General features: G+C 41.2%; 1 protein-coding gene across 2 annotated transcripts in view; it reads right to left on the minus strand.

Annotated features, from left to right (window-relative positions):
• The window catches only part of PLXDC2 (plexin domain containing 2), a 271,670-nt gene extending 258,430 nt beyond the window's left edge, over positions 1-13,240 (minus strand). The window contains exon 1 of one of the 2 annotated variants that reach the window (XM_068673780.1): positions 12,242-13,240. In XM_068673780.1, coding sequence (XP_068529881.1) covers positions 12,242-12,297 — 56 coding nt within the window. In that variant the 5' untranslated portion in view covers positions 12,298-13,240. The remainder of the gene's footprint in view (positions 1-12,241) is intronic. The other variant, XM_068673781.1, reaches the window with a different exon arrangement.
• Positions 13,241-20,800: the final 7,560 nt, after the last annotated feature.

Consider the following 20,800-nt stretch of genomic DNA (forward strand, 5'->3'; position numbering starts at 1 on the left):
GATCTTTCTCTCTATAAATTTTTTGAGGATCTGCAACAATGCCACAAATCTTATTGTCACTATTGCATACAGACCAGGACTTCTGGGCCAACTAAACCCAGGGTCCAAGATCAGACAGAAATCTTAAACATCCACATCTTTTTCAGTCTGCCCATCTTCAGGGCAACACTTGCATACGTCACTGTTAAGCAAAGCTTTTAAGTGCAGTTCTAAATAAGAAAAGTTTTGCAGAACTGGAGCCTAGGGATGGCAAGACCACCTACTCCAAAGCATAAAGTCTGCTGTTTTAATTTTCGGTAGTTTGCTTGTTTGTTTTCCACTGATGGCTTTATTATTCTGGAAAATAAAATCTCTTTTTAAACAGTCTCAGTCAAGAGTGCTACAAACTGACTGCTTTGGAAATCTTTATTCTGAATAGTAATTACTGAATCTTGTTCAGTAATTACTGAATAAGTACTGAATAACAATTCTTAAAGCTTAATAACAGAAAAAATAATTTTACCATTTTAAGGACCATCATTCTCTTTTATCCAAGAATTAAATACCAAAACCAAAAAGATTTGGACATAATCCTTCCAAACTGTCAATATGCCAACCAGCAGAAATCTCACCCAATGTTTGTCTATCCTTCAGACACACATGTTTAGGAAATAATCTTATTACATTAGACTATAAAATGTGGCAGCTTATGATCTGTTGTGTAAACAGCTGAGAGATACATCCATCCGTCTCCTTTTGCAAACCTCAGTGAGAAGAGGAACATATGAAATGGCAAAATCTGCAGCAGTCCCAAAGTAAGTCTTGCTGTCCATGCACTAATTGGAGCCCTTAGTCAACTCAAATCTGTATTTTTTATTTTTTATTTGTTGGTTTTCTTCCAGATAGACTCAGATAATTTGAATAAAGATCTGAGCAGGATTTAAAAGCTTATATATGGGAATTCAAGAATGAAAATTAGGAGAGAAATTACAGCCTTGAATTTTGTGCACCAAGGGGAAGCTGGAAAGATTATTGGGCTATGGGAGGAAAAAAAAAAGAAAGGCAACTTGTGCACTCTGCGACAGGAATCACACATTTTTCTATTTGACAAGGCTGTCACCTTTTCAAAATCACTTTCCTATTTGTAAAATTAGGCTTACCTTACCTCTACAAGGTCTTCCAAGAATAAGGATACTAAGTGGATATAAAGTACATGGCTATGATGATTATGGGAATAATTAAGGAAGCTGGAAGACAAGTGTCACCAACAAACAGCAGTGGAGAAGTAGAGTGCACAGACTGCATGCTGACAATCAATGGGAATCGAAAGTCTGGGGCTGAGCCTCAGAGAGTACCTAAAGAAAGTGAGGAATCCAAGCTGGATTCAAGCTTGTAGTAATATGCAAAACTGGAGTACTTAAACTACCCCAATGAGCTGAAATAACACAAATTCATATCCAGAAAAAAATCAAAGACAGTAAGTACAAACTTTGCCCCTGGTGTGGCAGAACTGCTAACCTTCAGGCATCTCAGCTGAGGCAGCATATAAACTTTTTCAGCATTACATCCTTTATCAGGTATCAGGATACATGACTAGCTCAAAAGGCTGACAAAAAGTAATGGTAGTTCCTTTTCCCCATTTAAACTGACAAGTGTAGTATAGGAAAAGTCATTTTACATGTTATTTATGCTTTCAGAAAATGACTCTGAAATGAAACAAAAACAATCTTAACTTGGTAATTAATGTCCAAGCAAGCATGTAGGGGAGAATACAGGCTGAAAAAGCTAAAAATATTAAGTAGAAATAAAAAATAAAAATTAAAAAAAAAAATAAATAAAAAAACAACCAAACAAAAAAAAAACACAGCCAACAAACAAAAATACAATCTACAACCTACAATCAAAAATAAAAACAAACAAACAAACAAACGCCAAGCAAAAACAGTTAAAAAAATACAAGCTTTCAAATGAGGCATACTAAAATTGAACATTCTTTGTTATTGTAGAAATGTAGACTGTTGTCAACTTGGGCTGTTGTCTACTGTGGCACAGTAGACAACTATGGCTGCTGCTGTTTCACTGTGTGCCTAAAAATTGTTATGGGGCACTGGGAAGAGAATTACTGATGACCCACAGTGCATGGGGGCATGTGAAATTGAGGGTCTGGTCCAGACATCCAGAACACAAACACCTTTCATCCCAGGGAAAGACCTGATGACCTAGGTGGTTTCTTCAAGCTATGCAGTCCTAGGCAGTAAATTGTTAAAATGACTTACTATTATTTTTATTTTATTTGTTCATTAGAAAGATGTAAATGCCTCCAAAAACTTGTGGTATGTACAGTGAAACAATAAGTATTAGGAAGATTAGATATATTAATATTAGCAAAACTGGAAGTTATTATGTTTTTACTTAGCTTTATGCTTAATTTGGGAAAGATCCCTTTCTTTTTCCTTGTTTGAATGCAAACACGAGAAGTCCTGTACTTCCAGCTACACATTGAAATTATTTATTATGCAAATTACGCAAGCTTTAGCTAAGAAGTATTGCATAACATAGACTTTCTTCATAAAAAGTACAACTATTTTTAAAGCAAACCAATAACGGCTGGGAAAAAAAAAAAAAAAAGTAACTGGAAACCAGAATTGATGGTAATCTATAATGGTGATTCACCCTATCTATTTTCTTTGTTTCAGACTACAGCCTAGATCACTATATATATGTTTAAATAGGAACAATTAAAAAAATGTGTTGAATTGTGTTGGTATTAGGGTCAGGTTTCTGTAATACACCAAATGCTAAACTGCTAGTCCATAAACACCTTCGTTAAAAATAAACCATAAATCTATTATCTTTACAGCAACTGCAATCTGGAAAATGTGCTGTCTTTTAATTTAGTTGCCTCGTGAATATCGTACTAACCAAAAAAGCAACCTGAATTAGAAATATGTTATCAAGTGAAAAGTCCACTAACCGCATGATAGACCACTGTTTTGGTTTTGTTTTTAGCCATTTTCCCTTTTCCTGACATCAAAAAATAACAAAGTTTCTACAAAATTAAATGGTCTGTTCTTAAAGGGCCTAGAGTACGTGGCCAAATTTTCAACAATGGGAAGTTAAACTTAGGGATGACTAGAAAGTTCATTTCTCACCCTACGTCAAAATTCTCATCTTGTTCTGATAAAAAATAAAAGGTCAATGATTGCTGTAGGATATGAAGGGAAATATACATGTATATATATATATATATATATATATATATACACACACACAGGAAAACTCCAAACAAAAGTGCTTTTCAATTATGCTTCAAATATGCCTTCTAATACAATCATTTTCATCAAAGTCAAAGTGGAAAATTTGAAGTGTGGCATTTCGTCATCATCAAAACAAGAAACTCAAAATTACTTGTTTTGACACTTCCCAACTGAAGTATTTGACAGAAGCATGTCAACTTTGAAATAATTTTCCAACTTCAACTTGCTTTCTTGAACATTTTTTGACTAAATTAATACAATGCCTATTAGTATTAAAAAGAAGTCAGGTATTTACTTTTCCAGGACTTTATCCTGTTCTGAAAAGATTTACAATTGGAGAACTATAGGCCTGTCAGTTTGACCTCAGTGCCAGGGAAGCTCATGGAGCAGATTATCTTGAGAGTCATCACGCGGCACTTGCAGGGCAAGCAGGCGATCAGGCTCAGTCAACATGGGCTTATGAAAGGCAGGTCCTGCTTGACGAACCTGATCTCCTTCTATGACAAAGTGACGCGCTGGGTGGATGAGGGAAAGGCTGTGGATGTGCTCCACCTTGACTTCAGCAAGGCTTTTGACACCATTTCCCACAGCATTCTCCTCAAGAAACTGGCTGCTCTTGGATTGGACTGGCACATGCTTCGTTGGGTTAGAAACTGGCTGGATAGCCGGGCCCAAAGAGTCGTGATAAATGGAGTCAAGTCCAGTTGGAGCCCGGTCACTAGTGGCGTTCCCCAGGGCTCGGTGCTGAGGCCGGTCCTCTTTAATATCTTCATCGATGATCTGGATGAGGGCATTGAGTGCACCCTCAGTAAGTTTGCAGATGACACCAAGCTATGCGCATGTGTCGATCTGCTCGAGGGTAGGAAGGCTCTGCAGGAGGATCTGGATAGGCTGGACCCATGGGCTGAGGTCAGCTGCATGAAGTTCAACAAGGCCAAGTGCCAGGTCCTGCACCTGGGGCGCAATAACCCCAAGCAGAGCTACAGGCTGCGAGATGAGTGGTTGGAGAGCTGCCAGGCAGAGAAGGACCTGGGAATGCTGGTTGATAGTCGGCTGAATGAGCCAGCAGTGTGCTCAGGTGGCCAAGAAGGCCAACAGCATCCTGGCTTGCATAAGAAACAGTGTGGTCAGCAGGGCTAAGGAAGTGATCGTCCCCCTGTACTCGGCTCTAGTGAGGCCACACCTCGAGTACTGTGTTCAGTTTTGGGCCCCTCGCTACAAGAAGGACATGGAGGTGCTTGAGCGGGTCCAGAGAAGGGCGACGAAGCTGGTGAGGGGCCTGGAGAACAAGTCCTACGAGGAGCGGCTCAGGGAGCTGGGCTTGTTCAGCCTGGAGAAGAGGAGGCTCAGGGGCGACCTTATTGCTCTCCACAGGTACCTTAAAGGAGGCTGTAGAGTGGTGGGGGTTGGTCTGTTCTCCCACGTGCCTGGTGACAGAATGAGGGGGAACGGGCTTAAGTTGCACCAGGGGAGTTTTAGGTTGGATGTTAGGAAGAACTTCTTTACTGAAAGGGTTGTTAGGCATTGGAACAGGCTGTCTAGGGAAGTGGTGGAGTCACCATCCCTGGAGGTCTTTAACAGACGTTTAGATGTAGAGCTTAGGGATATGGTTTAGTGGGGACTGTTAGTGTTAGGTCAGAGGTTGGACTCGATGATCTTGAGGTCTCTTCCAACCTAGAAATTCTGTAATTCTGTGATAATGTTCAGAGTTTTAAAATTATTGCTTTCATTCTTCTCATCATTTTATCCTCTTTTTTCATGACATTTAGATCTCTTCAATCTGTTACCTATGAAGATGTGTTAAATATGTCTTTGTGTTTGTATCTATTTGTTCTTTGTCTAAGCATAACACTTTGTAGAGGTAGAAACAGGGAACTGGCTAATTCATCTGCTTGGGGAATCTATGTTGCATATGATGAATGAATAGGAAACATGACAGTAGCAGTGTCCTCAGGACTGTAGGATATTAGCACCACGGTCCTTGGTGCAATCACCAAGGTGAAGCAGACAGCAAATAAGTCTTTATACAATGCAATAAAATGGCATTTAGACAGAACTCCCAGTAGGCTTAAATTTGGAGGTTTCTGTCTGCCTCATCATTTCCTAGGAGTGTCTATACTGTTCAAGGAGCCAGGTTTAGCACAGGTGAGCCTGTTTCAAAATCTTTCCACAACAGAAATTGAAGGATGCTTCCCCTACCTTCCAAAATGTTAATATATATTATTTCTTTCCTAATGAGAGCTGATCTGATACATCTGCCCTACAGCATGGTCACATGAACTACTGAAACACTGTAAGGGTGGGGGGAATAATTTCTGAAGAAGACAGAAAGGGCAACTGGAGGGTAAAGGAGGGAGAGAAGAGCCTAGAAACTCTTAAAAAAGTTCTGCCATTAAAAGATTCCTAACAGAGGGCCTTGGGCTTATATCTCAGGGTGAGTGAGGCTAAATTGCAAATACATATTGTCTGGCTTACAAATTCAAAAGGAGAGTCACATACACCCACACACAAAATCAGAAACATGCAGCTGGGGAATGTCACAGAGCAACTATATTAATGAAGATTCACACTAGCCTCCAAAGCAGCTTGAGTCCCAGCTATCAATTTTCTACGGAGGCCAATATAAAATTCTCCAATATATTTCTGGTTAAATTGCCGACTCGTTAAAAGAAGAACCTTCATAACGCCGAACTCCCCCTCTTTAACACTTCAAGAAAAGACTAAAGTTACGATGGATGATACTTGCCTTTTATGATCAGCCTAGTAGCCCTTTGGCACAGTTCAGTTACATCTCTAAAGAAAAGGAGCAGAGCTCCTAGCACCCATCGGGAAACACCATACACTTGAAACATTACCGAAGATTGGTTAAATGGAAAGATTTGTGGTTCCATTTGTGGAACTTTTCCTATTCAAGGCAAGGATTTCTTACTAAATAAAGAGACATGGGACAAGTAACATGTGGTTAAAGTCCAAAAATGTCACTGTGAAAATATCTAAAAAATAAAATAATAAAAAATCTGTTTATAACAGAACATATGTAGTGTTAATATTAAAAGTTAAGTGCTAAAATCAAGAATACAACCTCATTTAAAAGCTTTATTTTACAATGTGACAACTTTATGAAGCAGCATTTAAAATATCTTTCCTTGTCTACAGCCACAGAAAGTATATGTTAAAATCACATTAAAGCCACATATATCATTGACAAATGAGGGACAGAGGCCTCAAGCTAAGAGAGCACTTGAATTCATTCTTGTATTTTATCTAGCTGCTGAGTTCAAGGTGAACTCTTGTATACTTAAAGCTACCCACACAGAATGATTCAAGATAGCTAGGTGAGACCTTGGAAGGTCAAATCATCCAGCCATTTGCTCCAAGGCAGGAACAGCTGCCTTTCTGTACAGAATGACATTTCAAACATATGCTCATTTAACCTGTTTCAGTGATGACGACTACTAAGAGATAATTTACTCCCATAGCCTTAACGTTTGGAAGTCCACTGTGTAGCAATTTAATTCATTATTTCTTGTTGAGAACAAGTTATTCCCTTGACTGCAGAAGCTTTTTGTATGCTTGATGGTTGTTACCATGTTACCTCTTCCGTTCATCCTCTCTAACTGTTCTTTCATTTTTTTTTCTTCATATGACACTCCAATTAGTCCTCATATTTCTTAAAGTGAAATGCCTGGAACTGAAGAGAATATTCCTGTTGGGATTTTATGACTGACGAATAGAGCAGATGCATCACTCTGTCTTCTATCTATTTTCATATTTATCTTTACATTTCTCTTGTTACATCCCAACTTGATGTTTACTACTTTTAAAACTCTGTGTTCAAGTCAAGTGTCAAGGCTGACCCTGGATCTGGTCTAAGAACTAGCTCCATTTGCTTCTATCAGAATAAATAATAATAATAATAAATAATAATAATAATTAAAAAAAAAAGTTGGGCCAGATCCTTCTTGAAAAAACATGCCTACACAGTGACATTTGGTTCAGGGAGATGAAAATATTACACAAGCTCTTTCAAACCCAGAATTTATAAGGACACTTAGTACAACTAATTGACCAATGTTGACAGCAAAGAAAGCTAATTGAAGCTCTGTTTATTTGTTAGATGAGGAAAAAAAGAGGAGGAAATGTTCCATGATGAAACGCAGCACCCAGCATTCCCAAACATTACCTCACAACAATGTTTTAGGCTCATTTGTCATAAGCCACAAACAAAAACAAAACGCACATGTACTTAGTATGGCTTCTCAACATAGTTCTCCATGGAAAGTAATCTCCCGGGTTCTTCTAGTTCTTGCTGTGATTATGTAATTCACTAGTTTAGTAAATATGCTATCTGCCAATTGTACCACATTAACACTCCCAGCTCGGCCCTCAAATGTAATAATTGGATTTAATTTCACACTGCTGGCAAGTGTACAACATTTCCTCATACCAGATGAGAGATGGTCCTGTCAAATTACCTTTTGTTCACTTCACTCTGTACAGCAGAGTGAAGCCCCAGCACAGGCTTATCTTAACTACTGCCTTCTTAAATTGCTTTGGTATTCATTTTCATTAGGAAGCACAAACCACACGGGGAATTCAAAATACACTCATACTAGTTACACCTGTAGCCAAAGACCCTGTAGCCTTAATTGGTTTTGAAACCAGGGCTGCTATAATTTTCTTTTGCCAGTGCTTTCAATGCTACAAAGAGCAAAGCTGCTCAGTACTTCAGAATCCAATAAAACCGCACTGACTTTTGTCAAGAACAGACTCAAAAAATTAAGCTTTTTATTTATTTATTTAAATAAGAAGTTTTTCATTTGCTTTATGGAGAAAGCCAATGGGATTCAGATTTTTTTTTTTTAAATCATAATTCAAAGCAAAGCAGCTTTTGGGGCGTCACTGTACAATATCTTACAGTGCTGCAGGAAATGAGCTCTAGGCCCAAACCTCGATCTCCTGAGGTCTGTGGAGATACAGGAAACAGCAACCCTGCTCCACTGGAAGTGTGCCAAAACAAAACAGGAAAAAATAAAATAAACTTAATGAATATGCTAACTCACCATAGGTCTGTGACTATTTTTCTCAGTGGGTCTCTCTCATTACCTGGCATTATGAATTCCCTCATCTGTTTCTTTCATGGCTTCAGGATTCTCGTCCTACATGAAGCACCTCCAGTAAACTGTTTTTTCAGAAGTCTGGCATTCAGCAAGGCATTAGATGTTGTCCCTGCATTTTGCTTTAAATGGCCATTATGTGTTGCTAATACATTTTTGCACATAATGAAATAACTTTTCCAAATAGAAAGATCTTTTCCTTATTTCCTACATGTTTACAATGTAGGAAGCTGATTTTCTTGTTATTTATAATTAGCTCCTATTTAAGTGTCAGAAAAAAGCTAACATCAGAGTCAAGTGTTAGCTGGGTTTTAAGTGCGTGTGTGAGGATGAAAACTCTAACAAGGAATATTTACAACTGAACAGAAACATTGTTTTCCCAATGGGATTTTTAAACCTTCAGTGAACTATCGACTATTGATCTTACTCTAAATCTGTGGAAATGAATTTCTATGAAAATGTCTTTAATACTTAAGTCAACCTTATTTTACCTGCTGTTTACTAGTAATACTTCAAAACACCCTTTCAGAAGAAATGACAATGGCAAAGAGTGGAGAGAGAGAGAGAGAAAAAAAAAAAAAAGGAAAAGCCATGTTGAAAGTTAAGAGATGACTTCTTGGAGGGAATTCTTAGAAAAAATACATGAGATATGCAAAGAGAATGTGCTCATAAATGTCAATGGGATTCTTCAATCTGATTGTTTCCCCTTTGACCTGATATGTACGGAACAACAATGTAATTTTGAATGCAAAGAGAAAATAATATCTGACACGTGTTGACTAAAGTCATAATTTGCTTTATACTTTTAAGATTAAAGATGAAGGCCATAACGTGTAACCATTTTTTTTTTTTTGAGAGAGTAAACCTCAGGCAATAGAAAAATGTGACTATTTTTGTAGATAAATGCTAAATGAATACTGTCTAACAGTGGTTTATCCCATGAAAACAATTCTACCCCTCATTGAATGGTGATGCTTGGAGACAGAAGTAGTCCAATGAATATAAATTTTACCAGAATTCTGGAATATGCTTTGACAGAAGAGAAATTACGACAGTCCCCTAATTCTGACTGATGGTGTTTGCTAAAGAATTTAACATCTTCAAGGCTTATTGTGGCAGCATTTCAACAAGCAGCGAGCCCTCCCTTAACTGGGAGCCTTAATTGTTGTGCAAGCTTTCGAAAGAGCATCTGCTTCAGCTCACTGAATTCATGTCACATGCAGCTTTGGCAGTGTAAAACACACACGAAACACAAATCTAACGTTTAATAATCTTCACTCTTGATTTATAGCGCTTTCGTCAGCAAGGGCAGCTCTGACCAGGCGCAGGGGAGGGTGCAGCAGCCGCTGTGCCCTCTAGCGGGAAGAGCCCCGCTCCCGCTGGCGCACACCTTGGTCACAGCGACCCGCAGTTAAAAAAACATCCAGAGGCAGCCAGACAAGTGCTCGTGTGCCTAGGAAACGATTCGGCTTGAATTGATCCGACCTGCTTTTACCCTGAAAGGTAATTCTGAGAACTTGGGGAAACGTAAATAAATAAATAAATAAATAAATAAATCTCCCACCCACACACACACACACCCTGACAGGGCATACTAAACATTTGCATTTCTTGATGCTGTTAATGTCATTCACTTTCAATATGGTGTTTTGCTATCACTTAAAGTAAAAGAGTATTTCAAGAATATGTGAAAAACATCTTCCCTTTAAGGATCTGCAGTAACTTCAAAGATTTATTTTTTTTTTTTAAACTTTAATTTTTCGAAGGTTTTACCCAAGCTATTCCAAAGGGATGCAGTAGACGCTAAATAGAGTGAAACTTTGAAATGGCTCTTTTTATTTTTGTCCACAGAAACTGAGTCCCCCTGGTTTTACTTAGTAGTAGTTCTATTTTTGCTAATCAGACACAGCCTATATACTGAAATATATACTGTTGAAAATCATTATATATACATACATGTATATAGTAATGATGAAAGTGTGTTAAATACAACTTTGATTATGTTAGTTACATTTAATTATTGCTGTCATAATACATATTTTTTATTGAAGGGAGAAGGAATAAGACTATGTGGTTATACACATCCATCTGTCAAAACTGGCATCAGATTGTCCAGTTGAAGGAAACAGCCTCTTCAAGTATTTTCTTCAGAATGTATATATCAAAGTAATATTTGCCTTATTATTAACTCCTTCATAATTTATATTATGTTCAGTAACACACAAGACACTAACAGATGATTTATGGATAAGCAAGCTGTTGGTGTATCTTCTGTTTAGCACCTCCTGGTACAGACATTGCTGACTATTACAACTGAATAGCCTAAGTCACCGATGCGCAGTGATTATTTCCCTACTGGCAGGTTATATTTCTTTTAGTCAGCACTGATAGTTTCTTTTAAAGGTACGATGTTTTGTAGGCTAATAAACTTTGTCACCTTAGTCCACTGCCACACACCGCAGTCATTTTCTTTCTGTACTCTGGCAGACACACTTTTATTTCTCCTGATAACTAACATTAACAAACACCAACAACCACTACCTAAAGCCCTTAGAGAAGCAGCATGAGTTTTGCAGCAGTGCATGAAAAGCCTCCTCCTGGCTTTTCCCCTTGGCCCCAAGTGACATGTGAGCCCCCAGCAACCTGCTGAGCTACCTTGTCATTTAGCAATTCCCAAACTCAGCGGTAGGCCCCTGACTGGGAAAATCCCTGCTCTGTCTGGCATATTATCTCACCTGGCATTGCAGAAAACTCCCAAGTCTCCCTAGTTCGGGTCAGTCACTCTGTGACCACAAAACACCTCACATGTATGAAACCTTTTAGGAAAGAAGAAAGGGGCAGCTCTAGTACACCAGGGAGGCTGGTGAACATGTTTCATCTGATAATGAACTGGGTAGTATTTCAAACATAAAAGCATCACTTTTACAAATATATATATATATATATATATATATATATATATATATAAGCTAGAAGCTGCTGCAGCAAGGTCCCCTGACACACACAAAAAACACGCTTTTCCTCACTTGCTGCTTAAATATCTATCCGCAAACGCACCAGGCTTTCCTTTAGCAGCTTTCCCCTCCGCAGCACAGGAATGCAAGGCACAGAAGGCTTTAGCGATCAAAAGGGAGCCCCCACGCTGTGGTAAACAGTGGCGGGCCAGAAAGCCCCGCAGGTGCCATGTGTCACGCATTAACAGGTGTCTCTGAGAAGCACTAACGAGAGGACCCCAAGCGAGCTGAGCCGACAGAGCAACCCTTGACTAACAGGTCCCACGGCCCCGAGGGTATCCTTCCATTCTCTTGCTCCTTCTCTCAACGCCTGCTTGTTCAGGGAAGGCTGCAAGCTACCAGCTTGAGCAAGGGGAGCTGAGTGCCCGGGCAGGAGCTGCAGGGAAACTTTGCCTGTGCTTCCACGGGTCGCTGCCGGGGGAGAAGCTGGGGGGTCACCGGGGGTCTCAGCCCGCTGCCCAGGGCTCCCTGGGGTCTCTCGCCTTTCCCTACCGAGCCCTTCGCCTCGGGGGGGGTTGGGCTCTCTGAGGCCGGGAAGGAACCCATGGGGACCCGACGAAGAGCTCTGGGAAGGGAACAGCACCGGTGACGGCGGAGCAGATCGATGACGGGAGGAAAAGTCCCGACTTGTCGTTAAAATAAATAAATAAAGCGAGAGAGGGGGAAGCTCTTCCCGGAGAAGCCGGCGATGAAGGAGGGGTGCAAAACCGGGACCGCGGCCACCCCGGGCCTCCCTCGGGAGCGGGGGGAGCCGGCCCCCAAACGCCGTTTGCTCTCTGCGGTGATGCTGCGGGGGGTGGCGGGGCCACCCCCAGCCCTGACCCCGACCCCAGCCCCGTGTCCCCATCACGGTCCCGGTCCCGGTCTGGCTTACCGTTGCTCTGGCTCGGCGTTTCCTCGGCGGCGAGCTGGCAGCGCTCGCTCAGGCATTGGAAAAGTAATAAAAATCCAGCGGCTAGTTTGCTTCTCCGCAGCCTCGCCATAGCACGGAGCCTGCCGAGGCAACTCTCCTGGGCGGGGGTGGGAAAGTCCGGGAGGCGGCGGGGAGCAGCCCTAGCAGGCACCGAGTCGCTCTCTCCTCCCTGCAGCTCTCATGTAGCGGGGGGCAGCCGCCGGGGCTGGATGGGGAGGGGGAGGGATGCTGGGGAGGGCTCCGTCCCCCCAACTCTCACAGCCTCGCCGCTCTCAGTCTAGAGGCATCACCGCCGGGGAAAACAAGAGCAGCCTCGCCCGCCAAGTGCCAAACTCTCCCTTCCTCGCAGCCTGCCGACAGATTTTTAGGAGAGCCGCTGAGATCCTCCCTTCCTGGCTTGCCCCCACCCAGCTCCCTTCCCCCGCAGGGTGAGGCAGGGTGCCTTAGGGACGGTGCCTCCCCTCGGCGCACGACTAGGCGACAAAACCCCTCCGAAGGGAAGCGAGCGGGGAAATCTTCCAGCCGGGGCCGGCCCCGAGCCCCGGGGGGGCGGGGGGGCGCACGACCGGGAGGGCGGGCGGATGCGCCGCGGGCGGGGACGCGCGGGCGGGGACGCGCGAGTTCTCCCTCTCTTTCGGGCCGGTTCCCGACACCGGTAGGCGTTAGAGCAGGGCCCGGGGCAGCCCCCTGCCAGGAAGGGGGGGGGCTGCCGTGGGGCCGGATCCCCCCCCGCCCTCCTCCGCAGGGGCGCAGGCGCCGGGGCCGCGCTCGGTTCCGCTCGGCCGCAGGGACGAGGAGGTCCCGGGAGGCGCTGCCCCGAAGCTGCGGGGTCCCACGGCGGCCGGGGGCGGGCTGGGGTCGCTGTTCCTCGCCCCTCCCTGCGAGGCTGGAGCTCCGCCGCTGTGCGGGACGAAGAGAGCCCGGCCCGCGGGCTGCTGGCTGCTCACAAGTTGCTCTGCAAAGATGTGTCTGCCTCGCGGAGTGACAAAGCAAAGCAACCCCCCAGTGCCACTTAATGCTGCCTTCCCCCCTCCCCCCCCAGTATTTTTACTTGTGTTTCCGGATAGACGAGCTTCCCTTAATTCCCCCTCCCCGATTTATTTATTTATTTTTTTTCTCTTTACCACTCAGACTTGCTCATGTACGCTCATCCCCCCAAAAGTTCAAGGACTGGAGGCTGTGCCCTGCATACATTGCTCTACATGCTTAATTTAACGCACCGTGAATAATCCCATCCCCTACATTAATCTGGGAACAACGGCACGGAGACAGAATCCAGCGGAGGGCACATCAGTCAGGCACAGACAAGCGACAGGGGCACCGGGGACCGAGCGGCGGCTTTTTACCAGTTCAGCAAACTGTGGCGCTGGTAATCAGTCGAGCTCCATATAGAGAGCTGCGAATACACCAGCCTCTCAACCCTTGCTACAAAATAATTAAATTAATTAGGATGACAATTAAATTAATCAAATAAATAGGGCTACAGAATGTCAGACATAGAAGATAACTAATACTTAATCACAAAGGAACAACCAGTAACGAGACTCTGTTTTCCCTTAATTTGCCGCTGTTTCTGAGATTAAGAATTCATCAGCTTCATCGTAATTGTCTTGCTCTTTAATCTTTGATGTGTTTATGTGTAAATCAAAGCAGAATGCTTGTGGTTTTAAGAAGTATAAGCAGAAATTTACAAAATCTTTTCAACATATATTCAGATAAGATCCTAGAGGCTAATAGCTATAAGGTTTATCAATTTGAATTTACAGTGGGCCCTTCTAGTCCAGTTTTTGCACACCCCTTGAAAAAAAAAAATCTTCCTCAGCCCATCCAAATACTGCTAAAAAGTAACTGCAGAAGTCCTGTTTTAAGAGAAGACATTAGCAAGATTATGCTAAGTAAGAACAGGAATAAAATCCAAGCCTCAATGAAATCTGTGGGAATTTGGGGAGTAGGATCACCCTGTACATCAGGTGATCTGGATTATGCCGTATATCTTAGAGTAGATTTGGTCAAATTATTATTATTTACTGTTGTTTCCTAAACAACAAACAACATGGGAGAGAGATGTTTCTTCATGTGATTCAAATGCCTTTTTTTTTTTTTTTCTCTCATGACACTTGGTCATATTGCCAAAGTTCCCCCAGGTTTTACTGGGGTTGCTGAGCAGGTTTTGAGCTTTCGGCCTTTACTTGAAGGGGCAGAGATTTAGTGTTAAGGAAGAAATGCATCTCTCTCTCAGCTGTTCACCTGCATTACTGTTACATGAGAATAAAAATGTTAAGAACTGAGAAATTTCAAGACCTGTTTTCACCTGCTTTTGTACTTTTTAACTGTAAATTAGGATCTTATACAGTTGTGGTTAATTTCAATCTAAGAAAGATTGAATGATTTGGAAAAAAAAAAGTGCACATTTAGCTAAAATAAATAATAAAAAAAGCTTTAAACCCTCTATGTATAGTCTAGAAAAACCTCAATTTTCTTTCATTTTTCATCTGCTTCTCAGACTTACAAAGAATATTTATAGTTTTGGATTTATATTCTTCATAGATGGATGACAAAAGGAAAGGATTAACAATAGTCAGCTTAAGCAAGCAGTTGAAGATAAAAGTGCCAGCAACATATTGGTCCCACAGTCCTAATTCGCAGTACTCTACCTAATTGTGAAATTGTTTCACACTGTGCCCCCTGGGACGTTAGCATGCGGTTGCTGTATTCAGTGCTGCTTCTGCTCCAAGGTGAAAATCAGACAGTGTTCTCTAGCAAAGGCCATATCTCTTTTGTTAAAAGAGATAATCAGGACATATCTATATCTTGGCATAATTCTGTGTAAAACCACAAGCAAAACATTGTATTGCATTGAAAAGAAAGAAAGTTAACAATGAATCCTATAATGATTAATGACAACATGTCATTGCTAGAGAGGCATTCAGAGCAGAGAGGTATATTTGTTCATTGTTATTTGTAAACCAGAAGTAAGACTGAAAGAAAAAACTTCTTGAAGGCTTCCAGAGGTTATGAGCTGTATTTACTTGGAATACAGCACCTCTGATAATTTTTCATTAATCTCATGTGCTTCTATCTTCACCCTCCTTACACCTTATCTCACCTCTCTTAGGGATATATCTTGCAGTGACATAAACAGCAGTAGTTCCAAAGAAATCAACATGAACGCTTTCATTTTTGCTATTCAAGGATATGGCTGAATAGTCTTCCCATCAATCATTCAGGAAAGAAGGGTGGGAAGATTCTCCCTGTTCATACTACTTACAAGTGCTCACTCATTCACACATTCGTTTAAGATTTTCTTTTTATTTTTAAATCGTCATAGTCTCTTCAACCTACTTGTTTTCTATGCTGACTGTCTCTGATTACAAAAAGCAGAGTTTTAGCATTTCTTTTCTCTTTCTAAAGTGCTGTTATCTATTCTGCTCTGATAGGTACAGGTGAGGCACCCCTCAACCAGCCTCCTGTAAGCAGTCAGTGCTAGCCTGGATAGATACCTGCTTTTCAATTTGAGAAGGCAGGGGAGGATCTTTGTTTCATTTGGGAAAAGGAACTAATAGGTAATTGCAACACCTGGGAGAGCAGGGAGAATATCTCTGTGTTCCTTTCCAGGAACAAAACAAAGTGAGTTTTCCTGTTTAGTCAATTTACATTTGCTTTTGTTCTACAGAGAATTGTACTCACATAGTAGTAAATAGACTACAACCAGCAATATCTTCTTCTGCAACTGAGGAATGTCTAACAAATTACCCAGCTTCCCAGCTGCAGAGAGAAAAAGATCTAGATAATTTTAGTCATAAATGCTGTCAGCATTAGTCCACACAGGGACAAAATTGAGCATGTGGCCTTTATGGCGCAAGTGGTTCATAGCTTGATGCTATGAGCATCGCACTTGAAGCTGCACCTAGATCTTAACGGCCTGCAGCCAGTTTGCCACTGAGATTCACCTCCCTTTGGAGCTCTGCTGGTAGCTGATTAGGGCTCAAGAAGGTGAATAGTTTTGTTACTGGAAATTTGGCTGAGGCACTAGGTTTTGTATCGTCAAAGTGAGGTGTTAGAGCTGTGAATTTAGAGTGCTGCCCAGCTGGCAGCTGCCTTTGACTCTGCCAGTTCAAAGGAGGAGCACAGTGTTTTAGCTGAATCACTAAAGGACCATGCAAAACTTAGATGGGAAGTATAAAGCAAGGAGGTAGATTTCCTGTTAAGTAGGGGAATACAGTAACTTCCCAGAGAAACTGCACTTAATTAAGCCTTTGTTCTTGCCCTGTTCCCAGCTGGGAGAGCCTAGAGTCTCACCCCTCTGTCTGATTTCCTGGGGCAAGTGCTGAGGTTCCCTTCCTGGCTGACTCACAACCAGTAGGCATCACTGCCAAATTCACTGTAACTCTGTGCATGGTGCTATATGCAAATGCTTGAGTTTGCATAATTGTGATTAATTAGGATATGCTTGCCTCTAAGAGCTGTGTGGTTAATGCTAGTGCAGCTTTGTTCAGTGAAGCTTTCTGCTTATCTCTAGAACAGCCGTATGACAAACCTCCCACATGAACTGCCTTATGCCTATGCCTCAATCTATGGTTAGGGAGTGCTTCCTGTGGGGGTAAAGAGATAGCTCAGTTTCATGGTGTGGTAGACACTTTGTGATGTGGAAGCTGGAACTGAGTCCCAGTAGCTCATGCAGTGATAAAGTGCCTGTGGTTTGCTGGCAATTTGAGGGGAAAACAAATTAAAGAGAAACATTCGAGCAAGAAAGACAACATTAAAAAGTAATAATGTTTGAGGCTAAACAAAAAGTTTAATCAAGTCAGTTTTAATTCCATTTTGAACTCTGTAATGAATTTAAGAGAATTTTTGTGTGTGTTTTTTAATGGAGCACACTTTCAAAATGAGAACCCAAAAAGATCCAGATAAAGTTGAATCATCTGAACAAGAGATGCTTCCAACAGTCTTTCAATGAGTCTGCCTTTACAATAACATTGACACAGGCAACAACAATGCTGTACCAAACGATGCCTTTGCGTGCATGTGATCAGAAGCTCCAGGGATGTTGCTCAACTTTGAAAACCACAAGGCAGCAAAGCCCCAAACAGGGCCTGGGAGTTCCAAGTCCCACATCCCAACCTTTTAACTCTAGCAATGGCTGTGGCTGTGACCCTCATTCGACATATATCCAGTACAATGATAGCTACAGGACCCAAGAATAGAGAATGAACCAGAAAGCTCCCTGAAAGATTGTGATAGAGCCAAGTTTAACAGAGATCATATATCAGTATAGTGCTGGTCAGCACGCTAAGATAAAGCCATATGAGAACTGCAAGATTCTAAAGGATAACAGAGATAATAATACAAACATAGAAATTAAAGTGAGAGAACAAAAAAAAAAGCAACTTTACCAGTGCCACTTCTATGTTGGGTCATGCAACAGGGAAGACATCTTTATCCTTTAATAAGGAGGAGGTTGTCCCTCCTCACATGTTCAACTCTTATTCTCTTCAGCTCAATTCTCCATCCTCCTGATCCTCTTTGGAATAGAGCTACATATCTGATGCCCAAGATCCTGTCTTGAGTTCCCTATTCTAATCCTCCTGCCTCCACATACAAGCTTTATGTTGACCTTTCCTCTTTCCTTTCTACCCACCTTTTCATTAAAAGTGTAATTCCTGCTTTTGTTCTGGCCTAATATACATCTTTGTGCTATTTGCGTAGCTTAGACGAGCACACAAGTCCCATTAGACAGCATGTGCTCTTTTTGAAAAGCAGTGAAGCATTTTGCTGTATTAATACTTTGATGTATTAGGGTTCTGGTTTTCTCCTGTATCACTCTTGTCTACCCACTGATAGAATCTCTTCTGCAAAGTTCTTGATAAGAATGTGTCTGCTTTCAAGGAACAGTTTTGAAGGGTCTTTATCCACCAACAAACTAATCGCTGAACCTCACTAGCTGTTACAGTCTAGTTAAAGACCACGATTTCACACTTAGGTCTGTATCTTTTCCTCTATGCAGTTTTAATAAACAGGAAAATTTAAAAACCAAAGTTAATATTTTAGAAGAGATTTGTTCATTTCCAAAGAGATGAATTTTTCAGGCAGGAGGCAGTCTTTCTACTCTTGGGTCATGTCTGATTTCCAGTTATTTTGTTCATTTGACCTCTTCTGTTCTAACAGAGTTCTTTCTGACTTTCACATACTTGAACATTGTGAGCCTCACATAGGAGTGGCATGTGAATAACCTGAAATCCACTTCAGAAGCCAATGGCATGGGTGTTACAGGACCACACCAAAGCAGGCAAGCAGGGACATGGCCAATAAATCAATCACAGAGGCTGCAGCCTGGCCTGGCAGAGAATGGAGTTTGCCAGAGACATTTTTTAAAACTAGTTCAATTGAACTGGGCTAAATCACCTTCAATAGAGAGCTGATCTGGCTACAAAGAAATAAATACACTCAGAAGCTGTGTTGTCATAGATTTCACTTTAACATATTCCCCCTGTGTTGTGATAGAACATCTTAAAATGCATAATAAACATTTGGTGTGTAGGAATGCACAGCAGATTTGCAAAATGCCACTGTGACACATGCTGATAGTAGGCTTATGGAGGGGATATATCTTTAAAGAAGAATTTAGCCTAGCAAGTTTTCTTCCTTCCACTTGTTGTGGCAATACTAACTGTGCCAGGGAAGTCTTCAAGAAGGAGAAAAACTCTCCAGGAGCAATTGGAGGCTAAAGCAGATGAATGCCTCCTTTTAGCTTGTTTTGAAGCAGTCACTACTTGGATTTGCAGATTGAAAAATGTTTCTGTAGTGGTTCCTATCTCTCAGGAACATAAGAATTATTTCACTGTAAGTAAGTATACCCATCTGCCAGGCAATCGGCATGCCCCAAGTAGTAACTCCTGCTTTCTGACAGCTGTCACTCCTCTCCACAGTGAGGTTTCCCTGTGATTTACCCCCTCATGCTGGTCTGACCTTCCCTAGAATAGTTTAGCCCCTATATAAACATTCAGATGTGATTCTTTGCAGCTTCCACATACACCATCGGGTCTGGCAGTGTGCTTAATGGGAGAAATAGTGAGCAACAGTTCAGTGAAGGGCAGCACTTGATTTTTCATGTCAGAAATCCATGCCAGCTAATATTTTTCATGATGCTTTGATTTCAAAGATTTAGTTCTCCTCATGGAGCAAAAGCAGATTCTTGGTAAGCTGTAGCTGTAGCCTTGACAACTCTTTCCAATGTCTAGACGGTGGAAAGAGATGATTACATCCTCTTTTAAACTCAAGTGCAACAATTCAACATGCTTAACATGTTTACCTCAGAATGAACTTATTTGTATTGTTTTGTTTATTGGTATTGCAAGCATCTAGTATTGTCAAAAGATGGAGGACAAGGTGGTTCTGGATAAAAATCTTTTGTTAAGTGTAATATATGAGTAATAGATGTGTTAGGTCACATATGGTCCCTATGAAGACTTTAGAATGGACCTAGATATTAAGGAGTTTAATAATACGCATTTACAGCTAATATGTCTCATGTAACTGTATTGAAAACACTAACACTTGCAGAAAGGCTCTTCAATTAATGTTAATTGAGCAACACTTAATCCCAGAGATGAGCCAAGAAATGTCAAACATTGCTGCATTTACTTATGCAATATAGAGAACAGTGGAAGAGAAAACTAAGTTACCACTTCCATAACCGATTAAAAGCTATCTTAGTGCAGTCTTACAAGATAACAAGAGTAGGAAAAGAGATCTGAAACAAGAAGGAAAAATTCTGGCTTAAGCAGCTGCATCAAAATAGATATAAACTAAAAAGCTTCTCCCAAACAAGACAGCCATAAAAACAGAAGATGGCAGACCTGGCAGGTCTGCCTCACAGCAGCCAAGTCACTGGGGTCAAGTCACAATCCAAATTGGTGTTGCTGACAAAACCTTCAGGTGTCTGAAAGCCTAGGACAAGTTTGGGAATCTCAGAACATGAACTGAGTTCCATGCTAAATTGTGTCTGGATATTACCTCCAAGAATCAGATTTTAAAGTAAAGCTCTGAGGGAACGTAAACCACACTTATTGCTGACAAAGATGAACAACTGACATCTTCAGGAAACCCCATATTGTGGTATGCTTCTTTATTCTTGTTATGCTGTCAGATATCCAAATCAAAGTACCCATTCATGCACAAAAGTTGCTGCTGTCTAAGCGTGATCCTGAGCTTGATTCAGAAAACAAATGTTTGGCAGACTTCTCTGTCAACTTATTTCTCCCAACATGAATTTTGAACAACCTTATTTCATGCGATCAGATAAAAAAAAAAAAAAAAAAAAAAGCTATTTTACAATAGCATTTGTACAATGCCTCTAAGTGATCTCAGTCTCATATGAGTTCTCATTTTTCAGGAACAAAGTTAATTTCTCTCTTTTTTTTTTTTAATCCTTTGTTAAAATTTCAGTTTGTTGTATATATTTTATTGACATAATGCTGAAGAAATAAAACTTCAAAGAGATTGCCAATATGACTGTTACTC

Source organism: Anas acuta, chromosome 2 (genome assembly GCF_963932015.1).
Source record: "Anas acuta chromosome 2, bAnaAcu1.1, whole genome shotgun sequence".
In the NCBI taxonomy this organism is placed as follows: domain Eukaryota; kingdom Metazoa; phylum Chordata; class Aves; order Anseriformes; family Anatidae; genus Anas; species Anas acuta.